The sequence below is a fragment of the Melitaea cinxia genome, chromosome 3 (genome assembly GCF_905220565.1).
Source record: "Melitaea cinxia chromosome 3, ilMelCinx1.1, whole genome shotgun sequence".
Classification (NCBI taxonomy): Eukaryota; Metazoa; Arthropoda; class Insecta; order Lepidoptera; family Nymphalidae; genus Melitaea; species Melitaea cinxia.
In genome coordinates this window covers 17,428,485-17,451,027 of record NC_059396.1, presented here as the reverse complement: position 1 = coordinate 17,451,027, position 22,543 = coordinate 17,428,485, and the positions used below count along the sequence as shown (strand labels likewise).

At 32.4% G+C, this 22,543-nt stretch overlaps 1 protein-coding gene across 2 annotated transcripts in view; it reads left to right on the top strand.

Annotated features, from left to right (window-relative positions):
- LOC123669642 (leucine-rich repeat-containing G-protein coupled receptor 5-like) overlaps positions 1-22,543 on the top strand; it is a 271,862-nt gene that overhangs the window by 157,586 nt on the left and 91,733 nt on the right. For both annotated transcript variants that reach the window (XM_045603238.1, XM_045603239.1), the window contains one exon: positions 1,615-1,668. In XM_045603238.1, coding sequence (XP_045459194.1) covers positions 1,660-1,668 — 9 coding nt within the window. In that variant the 5' untranslated portion in view covers positions 1,615-1,659. The remainder of the gene's footprint in view (positions 1-1,614; positions 1,669-22,543) is intronic.

The window sequence follows — 22,543 nt, the reverse complement described above, 5'->3', positions numbered from 1 at the left end:
TTTAGAATCTAAACAATACCTACATAGTCTTATAAAACTTACATCTAAAGTTAGAAATAATAAAAAATTGTCTTAAAAATAAAAATAATTACACCCAAAATACACAATCAGGAAATTCATATACATACACTCATCAAAATAAATTGAATGAAATCCTTAACATACAACAATTTAAGAAACGACAACAATAAACCCAACAACAATTACAATAAAACAACATTTTAAACGACTGAAGAATACTCAAACTGATAATAAAACCATTTCCATAGCGACAAAGTATTGCTTCCCAGTCTTAAATTACTGTTCGCGTTCCCAAACAATATAGTTAAGGACGATCCCGAGGGAATCCATTGTTGTATCGTAACCCGCATCCAATTGAATTAGGAGAAAAATAAAACTAGTAAAGAAATACACTACTAGTACTTTACGTCGCGACACTTTCCATATGGAGCACTTAGCTCCTTGTCACATTTATCTTTTAGAACATTTTCAACGTAACATCGAGTGTAGAAAATGATGGCTAAATATGATAAAGTTCTAAGACATAATGTGTTAAATCTGGAATAAATTATCATTTCGCGTGTGGTACGAGAACGTAAGTCTTATTAATTTTTAATTAAAGAATTTCGACGTTCTCTTTAATTGATTGATATTTAAAAAATATTGTTTATAAACGTTAAATTTAAGAAAGCCTTCCATAATTTTTATGTCTTACTTTATTTCGTAGTACACGACCTTTTTTAATAAATATAATTGATAGATATAGGTCAACCTTTACAGTGATCTCCTTATGTTATGGTAGTGATGTATGTATATGTTATATGTATATAATAGAATACCGATGTTATAATAAATACGTAAATAAAATAGAGTCAAGAGCGTTTCAAAGTTAGCAGTCTAAAGAAAAGATACAATATTAAACGTTGACTTAAGACAGGCGTCGGATAAAAGAATGGAAAATATCATAACAGAAATTCTTGGCTAGAATGTCAACTCCTACAGCTGGAACTATTTCTTCAATGGCTACATAAATATACCTATAACAAAACCGAGACATTTTGATATCAATAAATTTCTCAATTTACATTTCAATATAATTTTCAATATAATATTCTGTTTTCAATTTTTATTTATTTTATTAAATAGCATATATTTTTGTAAAAATAAAATACTTAATAATATTAGTGACATTTCTCTCTCTGTGTTTTATATCAATAGTACATTAGATTCTTTATCGCGCTTGTAGATAGTATCAATAAATAATTCGAATGTCTGTTACAAAGCCCAGGTGTTACTGTTTCGAGCTATTCAGGTAACGAAGTGAGCTCAATGTTTACAAATCCACTTACTTTAAAGGAATACGATTCTTATAAGTAACGCTTCACAAATATATTTGTCCCACAGCTGGGCTAAAATGTATTGTCCAGAGAATTTTACTTTTACTATATTAATTTTTATTAATACAAAAGCTTGTCATTTAATTTGATATAATACAAATAAGCGTGTATGTGTTGTGAGTTTAAAAATTATTCTTTAAATCGTATTCTCTTTAAGAATTGCTTTGTATAATGATATCATAATATAATTTAATGAGTATGTTTTTTTTTGTTACAGATAACTGATGCGGACGCCCGGCACAACTTCACCAATAGTTTTAGTATGTCAATGGTAAGCCTCAAGCATAACTAACTTAGCACTAAAGAAAGAAACAGAACATTAGAAATGTTCGCAGTTTTATAAGATATTGAATATTTCTTCGCTTTTACGATTCTTCAGAACGCCCAGTGCTACCCCCATAAAGTAAAATCGTCAATACTGTGACATCTGCCCGCGGACCACTCCGACAATCAGGGAACGCAAATTACAGTATCTCCTGCGTTGTACGCCTCAAGTGAAGGGGACACTTTTCATAAAGGACTCGGACGCATTCCATCGAATAAAAGGCGCATTTACGACTCCCGGAAAATCTATCGAGACCTTGCCCCTCAATATCGGCCCAACGATTATTCGACACGATTTAATTCCGATGTAAAACGAAAACTTTTTGTATTCCTTAAAATTTGACAATTACGAAAAGATTTTTGCCATTTCGAAACGGTATAAAGTGGAATACGTAAATTAAAAGGTCCCTTTGTTTCTTTATACCAAACGGCCGAAAGTTTTGGGAATCTTGTTTAGGTTCATTATTGTTTAACTTTTTTTTTAGTTCCAGCGGAACGACTATAGCCTTTTCGGTGAACGATTTCTTTTATTAATTCCGCGCTGTCTTCGGTCACGCACCTCGGAGGTGGGCCGCGAATAATAAACTGTGAAACAAAGGGAATGAAAGGAAGCTCGGAATAATATTTACGCGGACCCTCGACCGGCGGAAACCGAACGTCGGGCTTAAATTTTCGAGTTTTTCCGGCTTTTTTCGGACAAAGTTTTGGGGTTTTCCTTCCTGGCTTGGGAACACGAGTTGTGGACCTTCATGGACACCTAAGTTCACGGCGGTTTTCCGTTGCTCTTGTTTGAATTTATTATAATATTTTACGTAGCGGATTACGAGAGAAAAGGTGGACTGATCCCAGACTTTGTGTTTCTTGAATAAACACTTTATAAGAAGCAATGTTACATTTTGAGCTTTGTAATATTAGATCTTTTTATTTTTCAATGATTCCCTTATTCAAATATATGTACAGTATGTATGTCAAAGAAAATATTTCTTTTAATATATTTAACGATTCGTTTTCATATGCATGGAATATAATTAACATAAATTTAATTTTTATTTCCATTAATTTCACAATATATTTCGCCGACACAAAAAAAAATCCTGTAAGGCTAATACACAATTTTAATTACTCATTTCGGTTTGTTTGTTTAAAATAAAATGAACAAAAGTATTCCAGTTGTGCACGAACACAGTGAACTACTCGCATATAATAGTTTCTTTCAACTGCAGCCGCTAGTTTCAAATTTCAATGTGTGCTGCCAAAATAACTGATATGAAAACAAGTCCTAGAATTAGCCGACAACAATGGACGTAGCATACAAACAACTGCTGAAAAGCATTCTTAACTCCGTGTGTTTGTTTCGGCACTCTCAAAGCCCATTTACCCCCACCCACCCTCTGTTTACTCGCCTTGCTCTAAAGAATCCATCTTGCGCCTGTAGGGTTACGTATAAGATGTTATCTCTGTAAAGCGTTGGGTTTGCAATTTGCGACACTAAGGCCTATATTTTAATATGTATTCAGAGGAACTTGACGCTTTCTTCACAGTGGAGTCAATAGTTGTAATATTAATCATGTTGCATCCTCTGTCGGTTCTATGACTTTTTTTTGTAAATTTTTATTTTCTGGTTTACAATTTTAAATGCGAACAAAAATTATTAGATGTTGTTGAATAAATATAATAATAGGTTTCAATTCTATCACAAAATATAAGAATAAATTAATTTTAAGCAAAGCAGTTTACTGCTAAGAAAAAAAAAAGTACAAAGACAATTAACTAAAACACAAGAGATTAATATTGAAGTGTTTCGTTTATTTTTAGGTAGTTTTTAAGTAAACAAGCGTTATCGTGTGATGGATGAAGTGAGGGTTTCAGATCGCCTGGAACCGACGGTATCTTTAAAGTAATTCGTTTGAGTAATTTATTGGACGCTTTGTCATTAAGATTATAAACCCTGTGTTGCTTTTTATCAGCTCGATATGTGCACAAATCATAGTTTTTTACTATTACGAAACGATTGTAATTAATAATATAATTAAATAAAGAACAAATATTGATTTAAACCTACGCTATTTATAATAAAAAGAATGACGTTTATTGAAAAAAAAAATTAAAGTTCGATGAACTTAAGTTGTTTAGTCTTTTAAACAATACTCAAAACAAAAAGCATTGTTCACTAAATATATATAGTTAACTAGCTGCTTCTCGCAATTTCATCCGCGTAATTTTTGATTCTATGGGCGAGTCGAAATAAGAAATAGCCTATGTATTATATTGAAATACCAACTATCTACGTTCCAAATTTCATTACAAACAACTCAGTAGTTATGGGTGAAAGAGTAACAGACAACTAGGAATATTTGTTTAATTACTTTAAAGAGCTTATTTAAAAATATTTCCATTTTAACGCTCAAATGCTTTGTCTTCTAACAAATGACTATGCTATCAACCCCTAATACAAATCTCGTGTTATCTAACAAAAAAATTGTTCTCCGTTCCGTCGTCGAGGTTGACAAATTGTGGCAACACATGCCATTGAATGGGTACTTGGATTTATCGGACTTTTTTCGACAAATTTATTTGTTATTACGATAGTATACTACTTATGTGTTGTGACAGATACTGCTTACACATTAATACTTAATTTTTTTTTTTTTTTTTTTTGAAAATAGAATCATACGCAATCTTAGTCTACTACGAGCAGTCTAGTAGTTTGTAATTTTTTTTTTTTCAGTAAATTGGCTAAAAGAATGAAAACCAATAAAAAAATAATCAGTTACAGAACCATTATTTTATGTGAAGAATAACGAGTTCTAAGTTGTTATTATTTTTTATTTCAAAGATATATTACAAGGGCTACTTGCCACTCATCAACATAGGCCGCACACGTCACGTTCTGCAAGGCACAAACAGATTTTTTTTTATTTTAATCATGCAAACGTCGCAAATGAGCACTACTGTGAGTGAATACGCTCTCCACGCGTCACTGGAATCCAACATTCATTGTCTTGCAGTAATATTGTCTTCCAAAGAACACACTTAAATTCACAAACAACCCCCCATCCCCGCTGTTTACTGCTCTCGGATTACACGCAGTTGTTAACTTTTATAGGACAAATGAAGCTCGCTTTGCAGCTTTTTAAATGATATAAAAAACAGTAATTACTGTTTACCGAACCGCTTGTTTCGTTCGTTTGTTTTATTATTAATTGTGTTCTTTAATGGCTTTATTTAACAATAGATTGTACGATTAACGTGAATTCTTTGTTTATTTTTTCTTATTCGGTGCTCGAAATAGGCAATTATTTTTATGTACGATAATCCAAATAAAACAATAAGGTATTCATATTTTTGAACATTGTATTTTTTATTACATTTTTTTAATTTTATTTATTATTATTATTATCATTATTAAAATGTTATACACATAAAATAAAAAAAGTAAAATTTGTTTCTTTTTTCTTATTGTTGTACTAAACGAAATTCTTATCTCCGACACTTGCAGCCGTGAGTTATCGATCGACTCTCAAATCGTACATAAAAACGTATAAAGTCGCCACACTGTCCCCCTAGCCACAATAGTCGTAACTAACGTCAAGCGGATCGGCGTTTAAATGAAGCTTACGATTCAGGATAGCAGACTGTATAAAGCTTAGAATGATCATTTAAACAAATAAATATGAAATAGAGGGCCTGTTAAATTTTAAAATAATTCTTCTTCTTCGCGTTAAAATGGCTTTCAATAGCGCCAAATGAGCACATAATTATGATTTCGCCAATATCACGTAGAATTTCAGATAATTATCTGACGTATAATAGTATCCGACAGATACCGTCTCCGTCAAACTTCACGTGCCAAAAATTTGTATCGTACTCGTGCTTCAGAAAAAAGACAAACTTCAGACATTCTTCTAACAGACTATTTATTTATTATAAAAATTTTCAGCATTATCACAAGATTTGCATCAACATCTTATTAAAAATGATGAAGATGAAAAAAAGGATAATTATTTGCTTTAAAATAGTTCGGTTAAAATGTAAGTTTAATTTCTTATCTGCCGCTTCTATTTGATCGCTATACCGTAACTGCAGACTCAAGGGAGCACGCATCTGTCAAAGTATTACTCCCTAAGTTGCAACTCCTCGACCCTTCTACGCTCCTGGTAGCATCCTGCCACGCTCATACTTTTTGACCGTGTAATCAAAAAGGGTATTAAGGGTTTATTAATATTTAAAGTTTTTCGAAAATCGTAGTGATGACTAGTGCGTTTGTTAATTTTTTTCTTCTACTTACGTTGTATTACTCGTCGATGTAATTGAAGTCGGTTTTTTTTTTTCGTTTACAAGCAAATACAATTATTAATTGATTCAATAGACTAGCCCGTTTGCGCAGTTTGTAGTGGCCCTGCTTTCTGTTCCGTAGCTTCCGTTTACGATTCAGGCCCCAGTCTGGGTGTAATATTTGTATTTATATAAGTATTATTTCTAAGTTTATTTATTTATCAAAAAAATATATATAGCTATAACAGTCCGCTGTTCCCTATAAAACAAATATAAATTTGCTTACTTTCGGAACAGACGACCGTGTTTGTATGTGTGTGTGTGTGTGTGTGTGTGTTAAAGATATTTATTTATTTAAAAAAGATAAATGAGAGAGATCTTATCTGTATATAAACCACCACTAAAACGAAACAGAACAGACTTAGTTTACAAGTTTCACAACTATTACTTGTAACATTTTAAGTTACTATTAAAAAATTAATCGAAAAACCAGAAATATCCATAAACTGTTAAAATTTTGATTAATAGAATATACAGATGAAATTTTATGCACGTTAAGTGTTATTAATTGTTTATACTAATACTCACACATCAATCAACCTATCGCAGTCCACTGCTGGACATAGGCCTCCACAAGTTCGCGCCAAAAATGACGTGAACTCATATGTTTTGCCCATAGTCACCACGCTAGGCAGGTGGGTTGGTGACCGCAGGGCTGGCTTTGTCGCACCGAAGGCGCTACTCTCCGTCTTCGGGCACTAATACTGCTAGTACTAATTATTTATTATTAAAAATATGGATTTTCGGGAAGACGCTTAGGTATCTTATAAAAATTGAAGTTCTATTGGTAAAATATTAAACTCCAATGAACGTGGAAACGTAGGCGTCGTTCAGTCTCTTACTGAAGTTATTTAATGTTATTTAATTATATTGTCATATGTCAGACTATTTTGTGTGTATAAGCTTTTAATGCACTATTCGTGTAGTCGCATTAATAAGTACATTAATATTGCAATTTATTTTAATAATAGAACCCCTTTTTCTCTGATTAAACTTAAAAAAATTATATATACAGTCTAAAAAATGTTGCGAAAGCTGTGAAGTAAATACAGGATATTATTCCTGAACTTAAATTTTTTCGGTTTAAAATTAAAAGTTTCGTCTTTTGTTCAAAATGTTCAGAATGAAAACGTGAAATTTTTAATGTTTCATATAACCGGTTCTCTACGCGTTTTACGTAATATGGCTTACACGCGTCGATTATTACAGCATTGATCGATACCAACTTTTATTTTATTAAATATTTTTGTTAAACAATCATATATTTGTATATAATAAATGTAAATATGGTTGTTTTGTGCAAACCGCGCTCTCCAGGGAGCCAAAATGCAAGGGTCATTCATACCATCCCGCATCCCCTTTTATTGTTACCCCTGAGCACGATACGTGCTCTTATTAGGTACCTGACTGCACACTGCGTGATTATTTGTTACGATATTCGAATACTTCTATGGGAATATGAGATTTTTGTACTATTTCACGAAAATCAAATATTAGAAATAGTTCAGTATTACAAAATATCTTATATACATATGTATACATATTCCGTTTATCGTACTAAATGAACGCGCTTTTATTTAAATATTTTTATTCCATACCATTTAAGTTTTAATAAGTGTTTATATTAGATTGCTATAATAAAAAAAATTTTCCTAAAATCACAAACCATTATAAATTGCGTTCTTTGAACATTCGTAGGACTGGTATTACAAAGACGACTTACACCTAACAAAAGATATATTTTTCATTTAAAACTTTGATATAAAAACAATATTCTCTGTTATTATTTAATGACGTAACTGAAATGAAATATGTTTCTACAAGCGTTTGAGCGTCTCGCCAAATATTTCGCTTGGCGACTTTCATACTCCGCCTCAAAGTTCAGCCCATATTTGATCGAACTCCCGTATTTATTTAGTCGCCGCTCTGCGAGAAACCTAAGACGGGGAACGTAATGGGGTCCACCTAAGTACATTCTTTTAAACTTACCCTCGTTTATTTACAGCCAGCATTAACTCTGTAAAGGATTTTCTCGTCTGCAAACTTCACAAACGTAGAAGAAATACGTTCGTCATTAATTTACGAACCCTTTAATTCGAAGTAATTTATCACAATCTTAAATTGCATGAAATTTAGCTTATTATTAATCAAAATAATCACACCTAAATCGTCTCACTAAATTCGATTTACGGGTCGCAAATAATGGACCGGTTTCCGTCGAATAGCAATTTAATCAGAAGTTTAGACAGCGCATCAGACAAGGTCTTTGATCGCGTTGTTATTGTAATATCAACACGTGCACGGGCGATACACACGCGTCCCTAGTTAAGTAAACATTACACAATAAATAACCCACGGATACGATGCGGTGTATCAAACTTCGTTGCGAGTTAATCGAATGAAGAACACAAAGCTGGCTGAATGACTAGAAATAAAAAAAAGCTTGTTACAAAATGGAGGGATTTTTTTTAAAGTAGCCACGTTACGCTTTGTTTTACATAAAAGGTTTTTTTTATTGATGCATCGGTGACTCCTTTTGAATGTTTTATTGAGGTAAACTATTATTCATGTCATAACCAGATTGCAATATTGAATACGTTACAATTGCCAATTTCGATACGTGAAGTCTGGATGAAATATATTTAAAAAATGAAATATGTTCCCGTTTCGTCATGATTTACGAGTATAAATATTAATAGGTCAACGACTTTTAGACGATATGCAGATGTATGTAACGCGACTTGATTTCATTCGATTGATTAAGAAATGTGTATTACCGTTATAATAAAATCCCTTCATCGATATGCCCTACTTTCAGCACGGTATTCAAAGAAGGCTCATTGAAAGAAAATATCGTACACAATACGCGTTTATGACTTGTATACAATCATTTAAAAGGTTTATTCGATTGAATAAAGTTTGAGTTCATGACTTGTATACAATCATTTAAAAGATTGATTCGATTGAATAAAGTTTGAGTTCAAATTATGTCGACTTCACCTATATGGTATTTTAACGTTAAAATTTCTTTGATGTTTTTTTTTTCAATATTTAAATAAGGTTTTTTTAAAGGTCAATTGGCTAGTGTTCTTTCATATTTACTTCACAATACTTTTAAAAGATAAATTGACCTTCACAATTGACAAAATATAATTTATCGTAGTGCAAAGAAGAAGAAAATAAAAAAAATAAGTACACAAAAAACGACTTCCATTCGCGAATCGTACCTAAATAAATACAATAAGCTTTAAAAACAAACCGTTCCTTCATTTATTCCTAAAGTATAAATAAATGTTCTGTAGATTAACTGTTCTAAATACTGTTTGAAAGATCCAATGAAAAGGTCTCAATGAAAGGTCCTTACTGAACTATATAAAATTTATATTCAAGAAACAAAGCCAGTAGTAAAAGATGTACGTGTATGTATGTGTGTAAGATCTTGTAAGAGTCGTTACTGTGTGAGTTCTAATTATAAATTCTAATTTAAAAGAATACAGAATTTCTGAGATATTACACATTTCACAAATAAAAAGCTGGATCTTGTAACGGTTCAAAAGCAACGATAAGGTTTTATAAACGCTACTTCAGTATGATTTTTTTTATAATGTTTTCATTTTTAATATATTATTTTAGGCCCGGTTTCCACCAAAGCGGAGAGAAGAGGAGACGAGAAATGTGTTTTGAATAACCATAATAGTAGTGTAAGATTTGTCTTTCTATTTGTTGGTAATGGATAAACTAAATCTATCGGACCGATTATAAAACTCTCCAGGAAAATGCACGCCATTACTAAGTAAGACTATATTTTTACGTTAGAAAAGTTAACAGTACGTTCGTGTAATTCACGTAGGTAACACCGCGTGCGGGGAGCTCGTATGTATATAAAAAAACTTCGTCATGAATTACAGAAAGGAAAATCATTATTACATATGTATTGCTTTCGTTTTACATGACTTTGTTATGGGTAGAATTCTATTCATAAGATTATAGATTTAGTTATCATTAAATGAGAATGAACCCAACAATGTTGTTATTTAGATTACACCTTTGATTAAAGTAGTGTTAAACTTATTTCAATTCGAAAGTACAACGTACGTTAAATGTTACTGGATTTAAGATTTTAATCGATGGGGCTTACGCATAGCGTTAAAATATTCCGGTTAGAATATTTCTTTTAAGTCCAATTAAAAATATCTATGTACTACATGATATGTTGTCCATGTGTGTAATTCTGTAAATAATTTTAATGGGTCTTTTCAAAATCCTTTGAACAGTACTTAACCGAGTACAGTTTAGTTGGCCTAACAACGTGCATACTGTACATACAGTACTGTGTGGCTACGGGTACTGTGTGGCTACGGTACTAAATAATATAGCCTCTCTTCCCGTGGGTGTTGTAAGAGACGACTAAGGGATAACACAGTTCCGCTTCCACCTTGGAAATTAAAAAGCCGACCGGTGGCGGGATAACCATCCACTGCTGGCTTTGAAATACACAGGCCGAAGACGGGCAGCAGCGTCTTCGGTTGAAAGCCAGCCCTGCGGTCACCAACCCACCTGCCCAGCGTGGTGACTATGGGCAAAACACATGAGTTCACGTTATTTTTAGCGTAAACTTGTGGAGGCCTATGTCCAGCAGTGGACTGTATAGGCTGTAATGATGAACAACGTGCATATACCTAACTAGAATATATATTTGTGTAGTAGTTTGTGTGTATTTTTACAAAACGAAATCTAACTTTCTGAAACGTTCTAATTACGAGATCATTCTAAATACAGCTATCCGCCCGAACAGTTCATTACAATAGATAATGAAATAAAGACAAGCGTGATCCTGGCCCAATTCCAATTACTACCACAGTCCCATTCATCAAGTACGGACAAGTTTCTGTTCCAGTGAACTGAGAAAGATTCCTTTTTTCTCTCCCCAGTTGCACGATGCATCCCCCCTTTCAGCCGCACTCCCAATTCGCAAGATTAAACTGTCAATTCGGATACTTTTTTATCTGTTGTCGATGTTAAGGCGAGTGGACAATGCTTGTTGCAGTTATTTTTTTAAAGTTTAAATTTGATAAGACTGTGAATCTTAGGTCTCATATTGGTTCTTTGTTTTATCTGTCTGTGGTTCCTTTCGTTGCGATATTTTGTATGTTTCAATCTTTATCTAATTTTTAGTTTTGTTTTAATTTTATAAATATAAGATTTTTCGTTATAGAGATTTTCTTTTTGAATACATACTTAAGTAAAAAAAAACAGCCCTAAAAACCTTACCTATCTTTTAACGATATTACTTTTGTCTACAAATTTTCTTTATAGCCCGTCCTAATAGCATATTGATACACTTATCGTGAGTTCTCAGCTTTAGATTCCCTTCGTTTCTGCTAAGCGAGACGTAATTTAGGGTTTCGCAGCTGCTTCGCGTGTAATGTTGATTGTATTGCGATCGTGAACACTTGCCTTTTATACACAATTGCAGTGCGTAGGACCCCTTAAGGGTGTAATACGAGAATTAGTGCGCATGGACCCTCACGTTTGATTCGATTAATTAAACTATTATTTTATTTTTAACCCAAAATAGCTACGAACATTTTTTGGTTATGCTTTTTTTTATTTCAGAAATATTTTTTGCATATATTGACTGCGTTAACATAACTTCGCATCTCAGATTGAACGCGCCATCACTTTTCAAAATCGGACAATTAAATACATTCAATAACCAAACTGGAATTTCGAATTTTATTTATAGAAATACGTAGCGATAAGAAAATTATATGAGCCAGATTAGCTCCATTCACTCGGAGCAACGAAGATGAATCACGGAGTATTTGAAGCGAGGCATTCGCAACGACGGAGAACGCTTAAACCCTCCTATAAAGCTATTTCTTTTTGTCGAAGGCACTTAACGTATTTAACATTAATCCACGTAACAAATGATTGAATAAATTAAATGGTTTAACCGGCTCCTAACGAGAATTAAGTGAGGTTTAATTGAAACTAAGGGAGTATAAAAAACCGAACGGCCGCAGCTGATAAGCGCGGCGTAATCCCCTCTTAAACAATGGCTTAAACTTCCGAGGAGGTAAAGCAAGTAGCCAGTTTTTAACGCTTACACAAGTTCTGACGTAATCTCCGCTTATTTTAAGATGAAACATTTTTGAGCAAAGGATTTTGTTTCCGTTAAGATATTATTAAATGGAAGACCGTTTTTAGAGCAAAGATTTAAGATTATGTTTTTATTATCATTTATTTTATGAATAATTTTAATATTTTATAATTTTATTTACTGTGCAGTCTCGACAAGATGGATTTTGATTATTAGGCCTTTAATATACTTGGTAACATACATTTTTATAGCTTTCGGACTGAAAGGGCTATTTAATAACACAAGAATATTCTTAAGATCGGTTTAGCACAATCTGAGAGTATCTAAAAACACTTTTTAATTATATCATCTAAATAACCAACATATACCTGATTGAATAAAGTAAAATACCTTTATAATAAATCTAATTAAACAATAATTACATTAATTGAAAACACTTTGTGGTTGAAGAGATCCGTTCTCTAGCATCCACTCCTATCCGATCTTAATCTAATTTGTAATATTGTACAAATTATTTTAAGTAAAGCGTCCAAGTGCAAGTCTAGTTAGAAATAAATAGTTATTTAGCGTTGTATTATCATTTACAATGCGTATTTACGTACAAATAGTAAAAAAATGTTGCTATATACGTTTTTTTTAAATGAACATATTTCTTAATTTTTTTTTCTTTTATTATTTTTTGTCGTATTTATAAATATGTACGTTAGTCGACTGTTAGTTACAACACAGCATTAAGATGCAATACAATAACTATAGTTTTTTAAAAAGGTTTCTACCAAAAATGTTACAGAAAAGTTAAAAATAAGTTATCGCTTAAAAGAAGTTACCAGAAGCTATCTTTTCTATAACAACGTACTTACATACCAGAACAGCTGGGGACGTCCCCCTCCCCTGATGTTGCGAAGTTTGACTTAAATTATTACTACTATATATCTGACTTAAGAGCCATTTCACAAAAATCGGTAACAATCCGCGAAATTGTAACATTTTGACGTCATTAATCTCAGTGTTGGATGCAATAATGTAATTTATATTATTGATATGAATAAAGCAACCTTTGTTGTAGTCCATAGTCAGATCAGAATTTTGATTTATATTATGTGTATAAAAATATTAACCTTTTCATCAGCCTCCTCCCTAGGTAAACGGTCGCAATGTATACTTTGAAGTCCTACTTTTCAATAACCTCTACGTTGAAACCATTTTTAAAAAATATCATAATATGTGGAATATAATTTTGTTGCACACTATCATAGATTTTTATTCCATCTGTATCTCTATTAAACGATAAAAAAAATTTAAAGTTACGAATATATTCCAAATAAGTACAATTTTAAAAGCGATATTTCTCTTAGAAAACTAAGAAATTTTAACGAACTATCTTCATCAAAGTAAACTTACATCATTAAGGAATACAAAAAAAATAATTAAAAGATGTAATTATTTTTAATACATTTTATATTAAATAATAAAAAGATAGTATATATTACCACGCATCAAGCCCGGTAAATCAGTCGAGCGCTAGCGCTCGTAGAGGTAAGGTCCACGCCAAATTCTGCGCAGCCGTCTCTTTCGCTCACACGCGCCAAACGCCTGTTGTTATAGCGGATAAACCGCATTTGATACTTTCGTAATAAAATAAACATATTACGTAAATGACTGTAAAATAATATAATGATAATTTCCGTAAACAAATGTATAATTTAAATTTCTTTTCTCACATTATCAATACAAATAGGCATTTCAATCTGTTTGTCTTGTTATTTGTTAATTAATATGTTTGTCAGTGTCGATGTCATAAAAGGCTATTTTATTCATATCGTAAATATTAGATTCATTCGTAAACTGAAAAAACTAAATCAATTTTAAAAAAATTGTTTCATAAAATTGATTTTTCATTTTTATTTAAAATTTATTGACTGTTGTTATACAACATACTTGAAATTTTTAACAAATTAATTATGTAAAAAACATTTTTACCATAGTTATTAATTTTTATTATACATTAGAAAATTATCAAGATGGTCTTTTGGTTGTCACACTATACTTACTAGCACAAAGATCGCGCGGCTCGTACGACTCGCGCGATGCGACCAAATTTACCTAAACTTGCAGAGCGTAAAATTGTGAAATGGCTCTTAAGGATTTATGTCTTAATGTGTTATTATTATTTTGTAGATATTTTTATATAGCGGCTTTTTAATTTTGAATTAAATCACAGACTGATCATTAAATAAAATTTAATCTTGTACGTTTTTTATTTATTTATGCGTGATGTCTCTGTAACAAATTGGTATAGATTCATCTTGTTTTGAGTGTGATAGTGATTGAACAAATATAAAATACAAATAAATAAACACAAACATTCAGGACTGAACCGCTTTGTTTTCATAGCTAGAACAATTTCGTCTAGTAACTGAAATAAAAACAATTCAGAAACAAAATGAAACCGATTGTACCGCTTAGGTCTTCTGACGCCAGAAGTGGTTAAAACATAAAACCTACACGATTTGTTGTAAGAATGTACATGTTTGCATTTCCAAACTTAAAGAATACGAGAGACCAACTACATACGTAACGAATTTGGCACGGTTGCTTAGAAGCCCTATATTTTATGAGAGTTCAACAATAATGGCACGATAAATAGGAATCAAATCGACTACGAAATTTTATACTCTATTAATGACTAGCTGTGCCCGCGACTTCGTCCGCGTGGAATTTAACAAAAAAGTAATTTTTCAGTTCGCAGAGTTATAAAATAAATAAATTTCTAAAATAAAAGTAGCCTAAGTTACTCTTTATTACATCAGCTATCTGCTGGTGAAAGTCCCGTCAAAATCGGTCCAGCTGTTTCAAAGATTAGCCGAAACAAACAGACAGACAGGCAGACAAAAAATGTAAAAAATGTTATTTTGGTATATGTACCGTGTTACACGATGTAATGGATGTAATGTATATGGATGTAATTAAAATAACCGCTTTTTACTAAATTTGATATTTTTAAATTTGTAATATTAAAATTTTAAAAATTAAACCGTTGAAAATTTTTATTGACTTTTTTAAAGTCGAACAAATATTGACTGAAACGCAAATTTACAAACCACCGCCAATGTCATTATTTATTTACTCGACCGCCCGAGAATATAATACACTCACGTGCAACTGAATCGACTCAAGCCGTATATTGGTATAAAAGATCGATTTTTAGGAAAATGGCTTATCCGATTTTCTTGTTTTTTTTTTGTTTGAAAGCCTAATCTTTTCTCTTAAAAAATGCTATTCTAATGAGAAAAATCGGTTGAGTATTTATTGATAAAATTTAATTTGACAGAAATGCATAAAAAATGAAGAAAAATGAAAACAACAACATAATGAATAAAAAAATTATTTTTGATATAAGTAAAGAAAATTAAAATTTTCTATACTTTTTATTGCCTCCCCTAGCTTTTATAATGGCTTACATGCGATTTTTCATTGATTTTATCACTTTTTTGATAAAATCTTGAGGTATCGTATTCCATTCTTCCTCTAGCGTAGTTTTGAGCTCGACGATGCTTGATGGAGCCGTATCTCTAGCTCGCACCCTCCGTTTCAGCTCATCCCATAAATGCTCAATGCAATTCAGATCAGGACTGAGGGCTGTACACATCATCGTCTCAATATGCACCTCTTGAAGAAACTGGCGAGTAACACTTGCTGTATGGCACCGAGCATTACCATGCATCAATAGAAAATCTTCTCCTATGTACCCTGCATAAGGTACAACATGATCGAGGAGAATGTTTTCCACGTACTTTTGAGCTGTTAGACCACCACTCCGACCACCACCAGGCACGAAAACAAGCTCGGTCATCCCTTCATATGATATTCCAGCCCACATCATAACTGAACCACCGCCATATGATACTGTTTCAACGAAACATCATTGCGAGAACCATTTCCCTGGACGCCTGTATACTCGGTCTCGTCTGTCGTTGCCATGGAGACACATTCTGCTCTCGTCAATGAACAGGTTGGAGCTCCATTGCTCAATAGTCCAATTGAGGTGTTCACGAGCAAATTAAATTCGGGCTTAACGGTGACCTGCGGTCAGTTTCGGGCCTCTGGCTGGCCGTTTAGGAGTTAAATTGGATTTCTTCAGCCGTCTTCTAATTGGCCACTGACTGACAGCCACTTCTCGAACCCTTCTGAGCTCCTGTTGCACATCAACGCCCGTGAGATACCGATTTCTCAACGAAGTTAAGACAATGAAGCGGTCGTCCGTCTCAGATGTGCTCCGGTGTCTATTGGTTTGTGGTCTCCGAACGAAGCCACTAGTCTCTTGAAACCTTCTGTATACTCGTGAAACAGCTGATTGGCTCATGTTAAGTTTACGAGCGACTTGCCTGTGATGATGGCCCGCTTGCAACAAACCAACAACTTGGACCGTTGCTTCTGAGGTAGTGTCCATTGGATCGCGATTTAAATACTGGGAGCTTAAGGAGATGTATACCTGTCAACGTCTGACGAGTGATTGATAAAAAATATGGGTCACGTGAGCTTTTATACATGATTTAGTCTCGCAACTCATGGATACCGCAACGAGTAATTTCTGTAACGCTCATGTTTGACCGTATTTATTTAAAAAGTTTTTCATTGTTTATTTGAAAATGGCTATATTTATGAAAAAAAAATATATGTCTTTCGAATAAAAAAAGTTTTACAAAAATCGGATAAGCCATTTTCCGAAAAATCAAACTTATATACCAATATACGGCTTGAGTCGATTCAGTTGCACGCGAGTGTAGTATTTATGTGAACTCCGTGTCTGCCTACGAGGTATACCGTCCTGTATGCTCTCTCAATGCATTTTATATAAACCATTGTAAATTATTGGCAGAGCGCAGCCTCGCATTCATATCGGACCAAGACCACCTTTGTCCCTTTCTTCCTATTAATATCTAAGAAGGCTTAGAACCTCTCAAGCTGTACTGGACTAAAAATATAATACACAAAAAGATAATAGTACAGTTCACTCGTGACATATAAAGATTTCTTAGTAAATATTTATGTTTATTTAAGTCTGAACTGAACTTAATCAGACTTTGAACGTCCCATTGCTGGACAAATATCTCCTTTCCTTATAGGAGAAGTGTTTGTTCATCTCTCTGTTATTATGGTTGACGGATAATATCTGGTAATGTATGTTGTAACCATGTTTAACGGCATCTGTTGTCTCTATTAACAATACAGACTGACAATATGACTTCCTAAATACTAGTGTAGTTACGGTTGGGAGACCCACAGGGACATATACCCTGGCTAGATGTCGAGTGTCGAACTCAAGACAGCCGGTGTCACTACACGCACCACAGCACATGCTTGTATTAAATTTTATTAATTTGTGTAAAATTATCGATCAAAAGAGGTATATAAATATACAACAAAAGGCCGACTTAATACCCTAGAGGCAGTTTCTACCTGGAAAATGTTTAAGAAAAAATTATAAAGACGTTTACAATAAAAATCTTTGTAAATAACAAGACTAGAGGTCCCACGCAATTTCCCTTGCGTCGACATTAAATCATATGTTTTATTTTGTTAAATATTATGAATACAGCTGTAGCATTCAATAATAATTTAACTATTATTGTACCTATTAGGTATAAATGCGAAGCTTGTAATAGATCTTTATCACTTAACAACGCCGAACAAAATTTGGCACGGATATAGGTTAGAATACCTTTTATTTCGGAAAATGTATTTATTTTTTATATCATCGGAGAGAAAATTCATAAGTTTCGTAGTTTTAGGTTAATGTTTAATAGTACATTACAATATTATATTTTTTTTTTTCATTTATGTTACTGCTTATATCTCGAGATTAGTTGAGTCAAATAATAATTGTTCTTATATATAATATATTTACTGTATATAATTCTAGTATGTACTTAATAAGCAGCTACGACAAACGGCACATAGATTCTGTTTTAAAAATAGGACATGGTTGACACAAGTACACAAAATAATTTTTATATTTTATAAATATTACTGAAATATATTTATCTATATTAGTCAAAAAAAAATTTTAAAAAAAATGATCGAAAAGTAATGATCGAGAGTAGGAAGAATAAGCTATTCTAGTCAAGTCTTGTTGGATATCGTATATATTTTACTGTAAAAAAGAAAATAATTCTTACCAATGAAGCGATTTACATTATGTATTACAATATAAATAATGAAATTGGAATGATGTCGAATTCAGGAACTTGGACAATTATCGAATAATCATATTACATTTACGTGTATCACGGGACCGTGTTACGTTAATACGTTCCATAATGATATTCGGATTTAAATTAAACTACAGTCAGTTACCCAGACGAATCATTGGGTAGAATATCATCTTATTGGGTATCGAGGTTCAAATACGTTTTGGAATCGCTGAATTAGTAAGTGATATATTTAATCAAGAACTTGAGAGGCAAATTACAAAAAAAGTGTTTTTGGTATTACATGTACGTACATTTATGTCTATCCAAAGAAAATATGCTCGTCTTTATAATATTCAATTTCAGAAAAAAGTTGCCGTAGGAAAAGAAACCTTAGGGGAAGCTTATGATTTAAAAATTCCTAAACACACGTTGATTAAAAAAACACGTTCTTAATTTAAAAAGATGCAAAATAGTACTAGTTTTAAATATAATTGAACTAAGTCTTACTTACTAAATTAAATATAGTAATAACAAAACAATTGCGTAATACACAATAGCTCTAAACGCGATAATATTATATTCTGGAACGTACTTCAGTAACCGACGCGCAAACCAATTAATAAAATATTGATATTTGTACCATCAATAAATGCGCTTTCCATTTTGAAAATTAAATCCTAAACAATATTTATATTCCTTGGTTTTGAAGATCCGGATTAAACCAGTTAATATACAAGTAACATTACAGATAAAGACATGCATTGGTTGTAAAAACATGTGTGAAAAGTCTCAATAGATCATTTATTTCATTGAAATAGGAACTAATTGGGTGATTTGTTTCTATTGAACCGGTTTTCACCAGATTAAACTGTGTATTCGGTTACGACAAACTCGTATATCGTGTTACTTTAATTTTAGTAATACATTAACATCTATAAACTAGTAAAGTAATTAAACTATCGCTAAACAATTAACAAAAATCTACAGTGTGTGCGTGTGTGCGTTTCTGTGTCTTAAAATGAAATAAATTGAAACAGACTGTGACATCCCACTACTACTGGGCAAAAGAAATGAGATAAAGTTTTATCTTCTTAGTAGTGTACTTACGCCACCAAGGTTCACGGTAATTTCCTTAAAACACTATTGATTGAGAAATATATAGCAAACTTAATTAAGCGTTTGAATAACAGATCGCTGTCCAGATCCACCAAACACTTGGTCCAAGTATTTGGACCAATTACTTTACCAACATTCGGTTCACGTTTTCCGTCTATTTTGCCATCCTATTGACAGCTTGACGGGATTGAAATAAAAAAATAAAAAAAAATAACCATACGTAACCACTCCCTGTCCGAACGTTCTTGAAATAGGTTTAATTCATTTGCGACACTAGCCTAAGTCTAGTCGTCGTTGTCGGTGAAATGGGATTCCTGTGTTTGTCCCTCTGCCGTTAACTTAATTGTCTCTCGTCTTATCGGCATTTAGCGCTTTATTTTTATATGGCTATTCGCCAATTATTATCGGACGAGATCCGCTCTTTTACGTTATTTATGGTTATTTTAGAGGGTGACTTTAAATAGACTGTATTAGATCCAAATCTTAAGTATTACATTATTAAGTGCAAAAAAATATTAATATTATAAAATTGTGCAAAAGAAATAATTATAAAAATAAAATTAATATTCATTATAAAGCTGATAAGTTTTTGTTGGAAACGCGCTTATCTTCGGGGCTGCTGTTTGTTACTTGAAAAATAATTTTTGTATTAAATAGTCCGTTTCTCGAGGAACACTTAAAGGCTATATAGTATTTTAGTACCTTTTTGCTCAAATTAACGCCGATGAAATCGCGGGGCATAGCTAGTAAACATATAAAAGTGTTTTTGGGAACACAAAAATAATTAACAATACTTAAACTTTCGTCTTACATCTGATGTACAGATTCTGTCATTTACCGAATTCAATTCATAAGTTTCGTAGTATAACGAGAAATACATTTAAGATGGGAATCCATTAAAAGCTATGTTTGTGTTGCACTCAGCGATGACGCAACTCGACTTGTAACGGAACGCTTCTGTCAATACGCTCTGACTCCTTTTTTGTATGGAGTGTGTTTACTGATAGTTTATTGACAAACATCGAAGGCCGTACGGAAAGGAAATATTTATGCATTACTTATTGAAAAACTTACGGCTGGTTTTTACCGATAAGGTACAATATAAACAACAAGTGGCTCGGTGGACAAATAATTTTTCGGGTAATATTTTTTATTTTGACTAAAATATTTTAGAATATCGATCATGAAACTAGGATTGTGAGTATATTAATATTCAAAATAGGACTATTACAGACTTTATTTCACTTATTCTAGATATCAAAATGTGTTAGAAATATATGTAGCATGTCGTCGCTGTGTTGTCGTCAGTGATGCGATGATGTGTGTTAAATAATTTATCGAGATATTGATCAGTTACTGATCTGTCCTGAGTGCCTCATCGTGATATTTTGTAATATTGTTAAATAGGCAGCGAAAATAGTACATTTTAAATCTAAATATAAATACATTATATCACATTTCATAAATACACATTCCAAACTGTATAAATACATATTAAACAACTGCATCTAATACAAATTTAATTGAAAACAGTCATTAATATACAATTAAGCGTAAAAGCATATAAATTTGAAAACACAAAAATTTTGCCTAAAAAAACACATCCGCGTAATGGCCAACAAACTTTATTCCCCGTTCGACGCAATGCCGAAGGGCGGCATATTTATTATTCGATTATCACCACAGAAAGCTTTCATATCACAATGGCTCCCTCGCACACGTGATTACACTGTTAGAGCTCCCTCAACTGTCCGTACATATATATCGTTTATTAACTTCGTTTGTGGATTGAAAATTCTCTCGATTTTTTAAATAAGAGTTATTTTAATCGGCTTCGATAAATGATGTTATGTGATACTTCTGTTGTTACCTATTTGTAGATTACGTAACGTTGGATGAAAACTGAAATTAACGATTCTTCTTTATTGCAGATTATCATTGTATAACTTTTAATAATTGGTTTAATTAATATTGTTGTTGAATAAAAATATATTCTTAATTGGATTTTGAATGACGTAATGATGCAAAACGTTCATTACGATTCCGTGGAAATGCATCTAAACTAGAGTATTGTATAATAACGATTGAAATGCAAAGTAATTTTTAATTTTAAATAAACGACGTCGCGTGGTCGCTGTAGTTAAACAGTAAACTAAGATTACACTCGATCCGTAGATATGTTAAATGCTACTCTAAAAGATATCCGAGATCGGAATGTTTCTTTGTAGTTACATTATCTCTTGAATAGAATTTTTATTGGCTTTCAAATATGGTGTAATGGAATAGCCATATGGGAATACAGAGAGCCTATTATTATTACAAAAAAAAAATTGTATATGTAAATTTTTAGAAATTATTTTTAAGGTGTCTTCGAATGGGTCGATGAAAATTTATTTTTATGTTATGTGTCTGAATTCTTCTCGATCGAGATAAGAAAGTATGTGATTCATTGTACTTTTGCTGTAATAACGGTATTATTGTGTTTAGATGTGTGTATGTCTATATTTGTCCATGTGTGTATATGTATATGAAGTGTGCTTCATGTTTGAAATTTTTTGAAATTGAAATTTGTTTGAAAATCAACAAAATTTTGCCCACATGGTTGTCTGGATGAAATCACAATAAAGGAACAAAGGAAATATATGTATAAATATATCTCCTATGGGGAACCCGTGACCGCTGGCGCAGCAGCTAATTGCTGTTATCACTACACCACTGCGTCGTCTAAATATGTTTATATTCTCGGTCATTTCAAGAATGTCTTTAATTTCTGTTATCTCGTCCCACTGACATTGAACGGTGCGACACGCGCCAAATGTTACGTTTTCATTACAAACAGCTCTAAATAACCTAGCAGCTATTACAATTCCTACTATTTTCAACAATACTATAGTAGTAAAAGCTTCAAAAGGTTAGAGCATATTTTTTTTATACACACACGGTATATTATAACTATAGTAGGCAAATTAATGGCTGTGTTTCAGGTAACAGTTGACTAATTTTCATAAATTAAAATGGTAATGGTATAATACCCAGAATCAGGATTGGAATCGAATCACAAGTTCTAGGAGGGG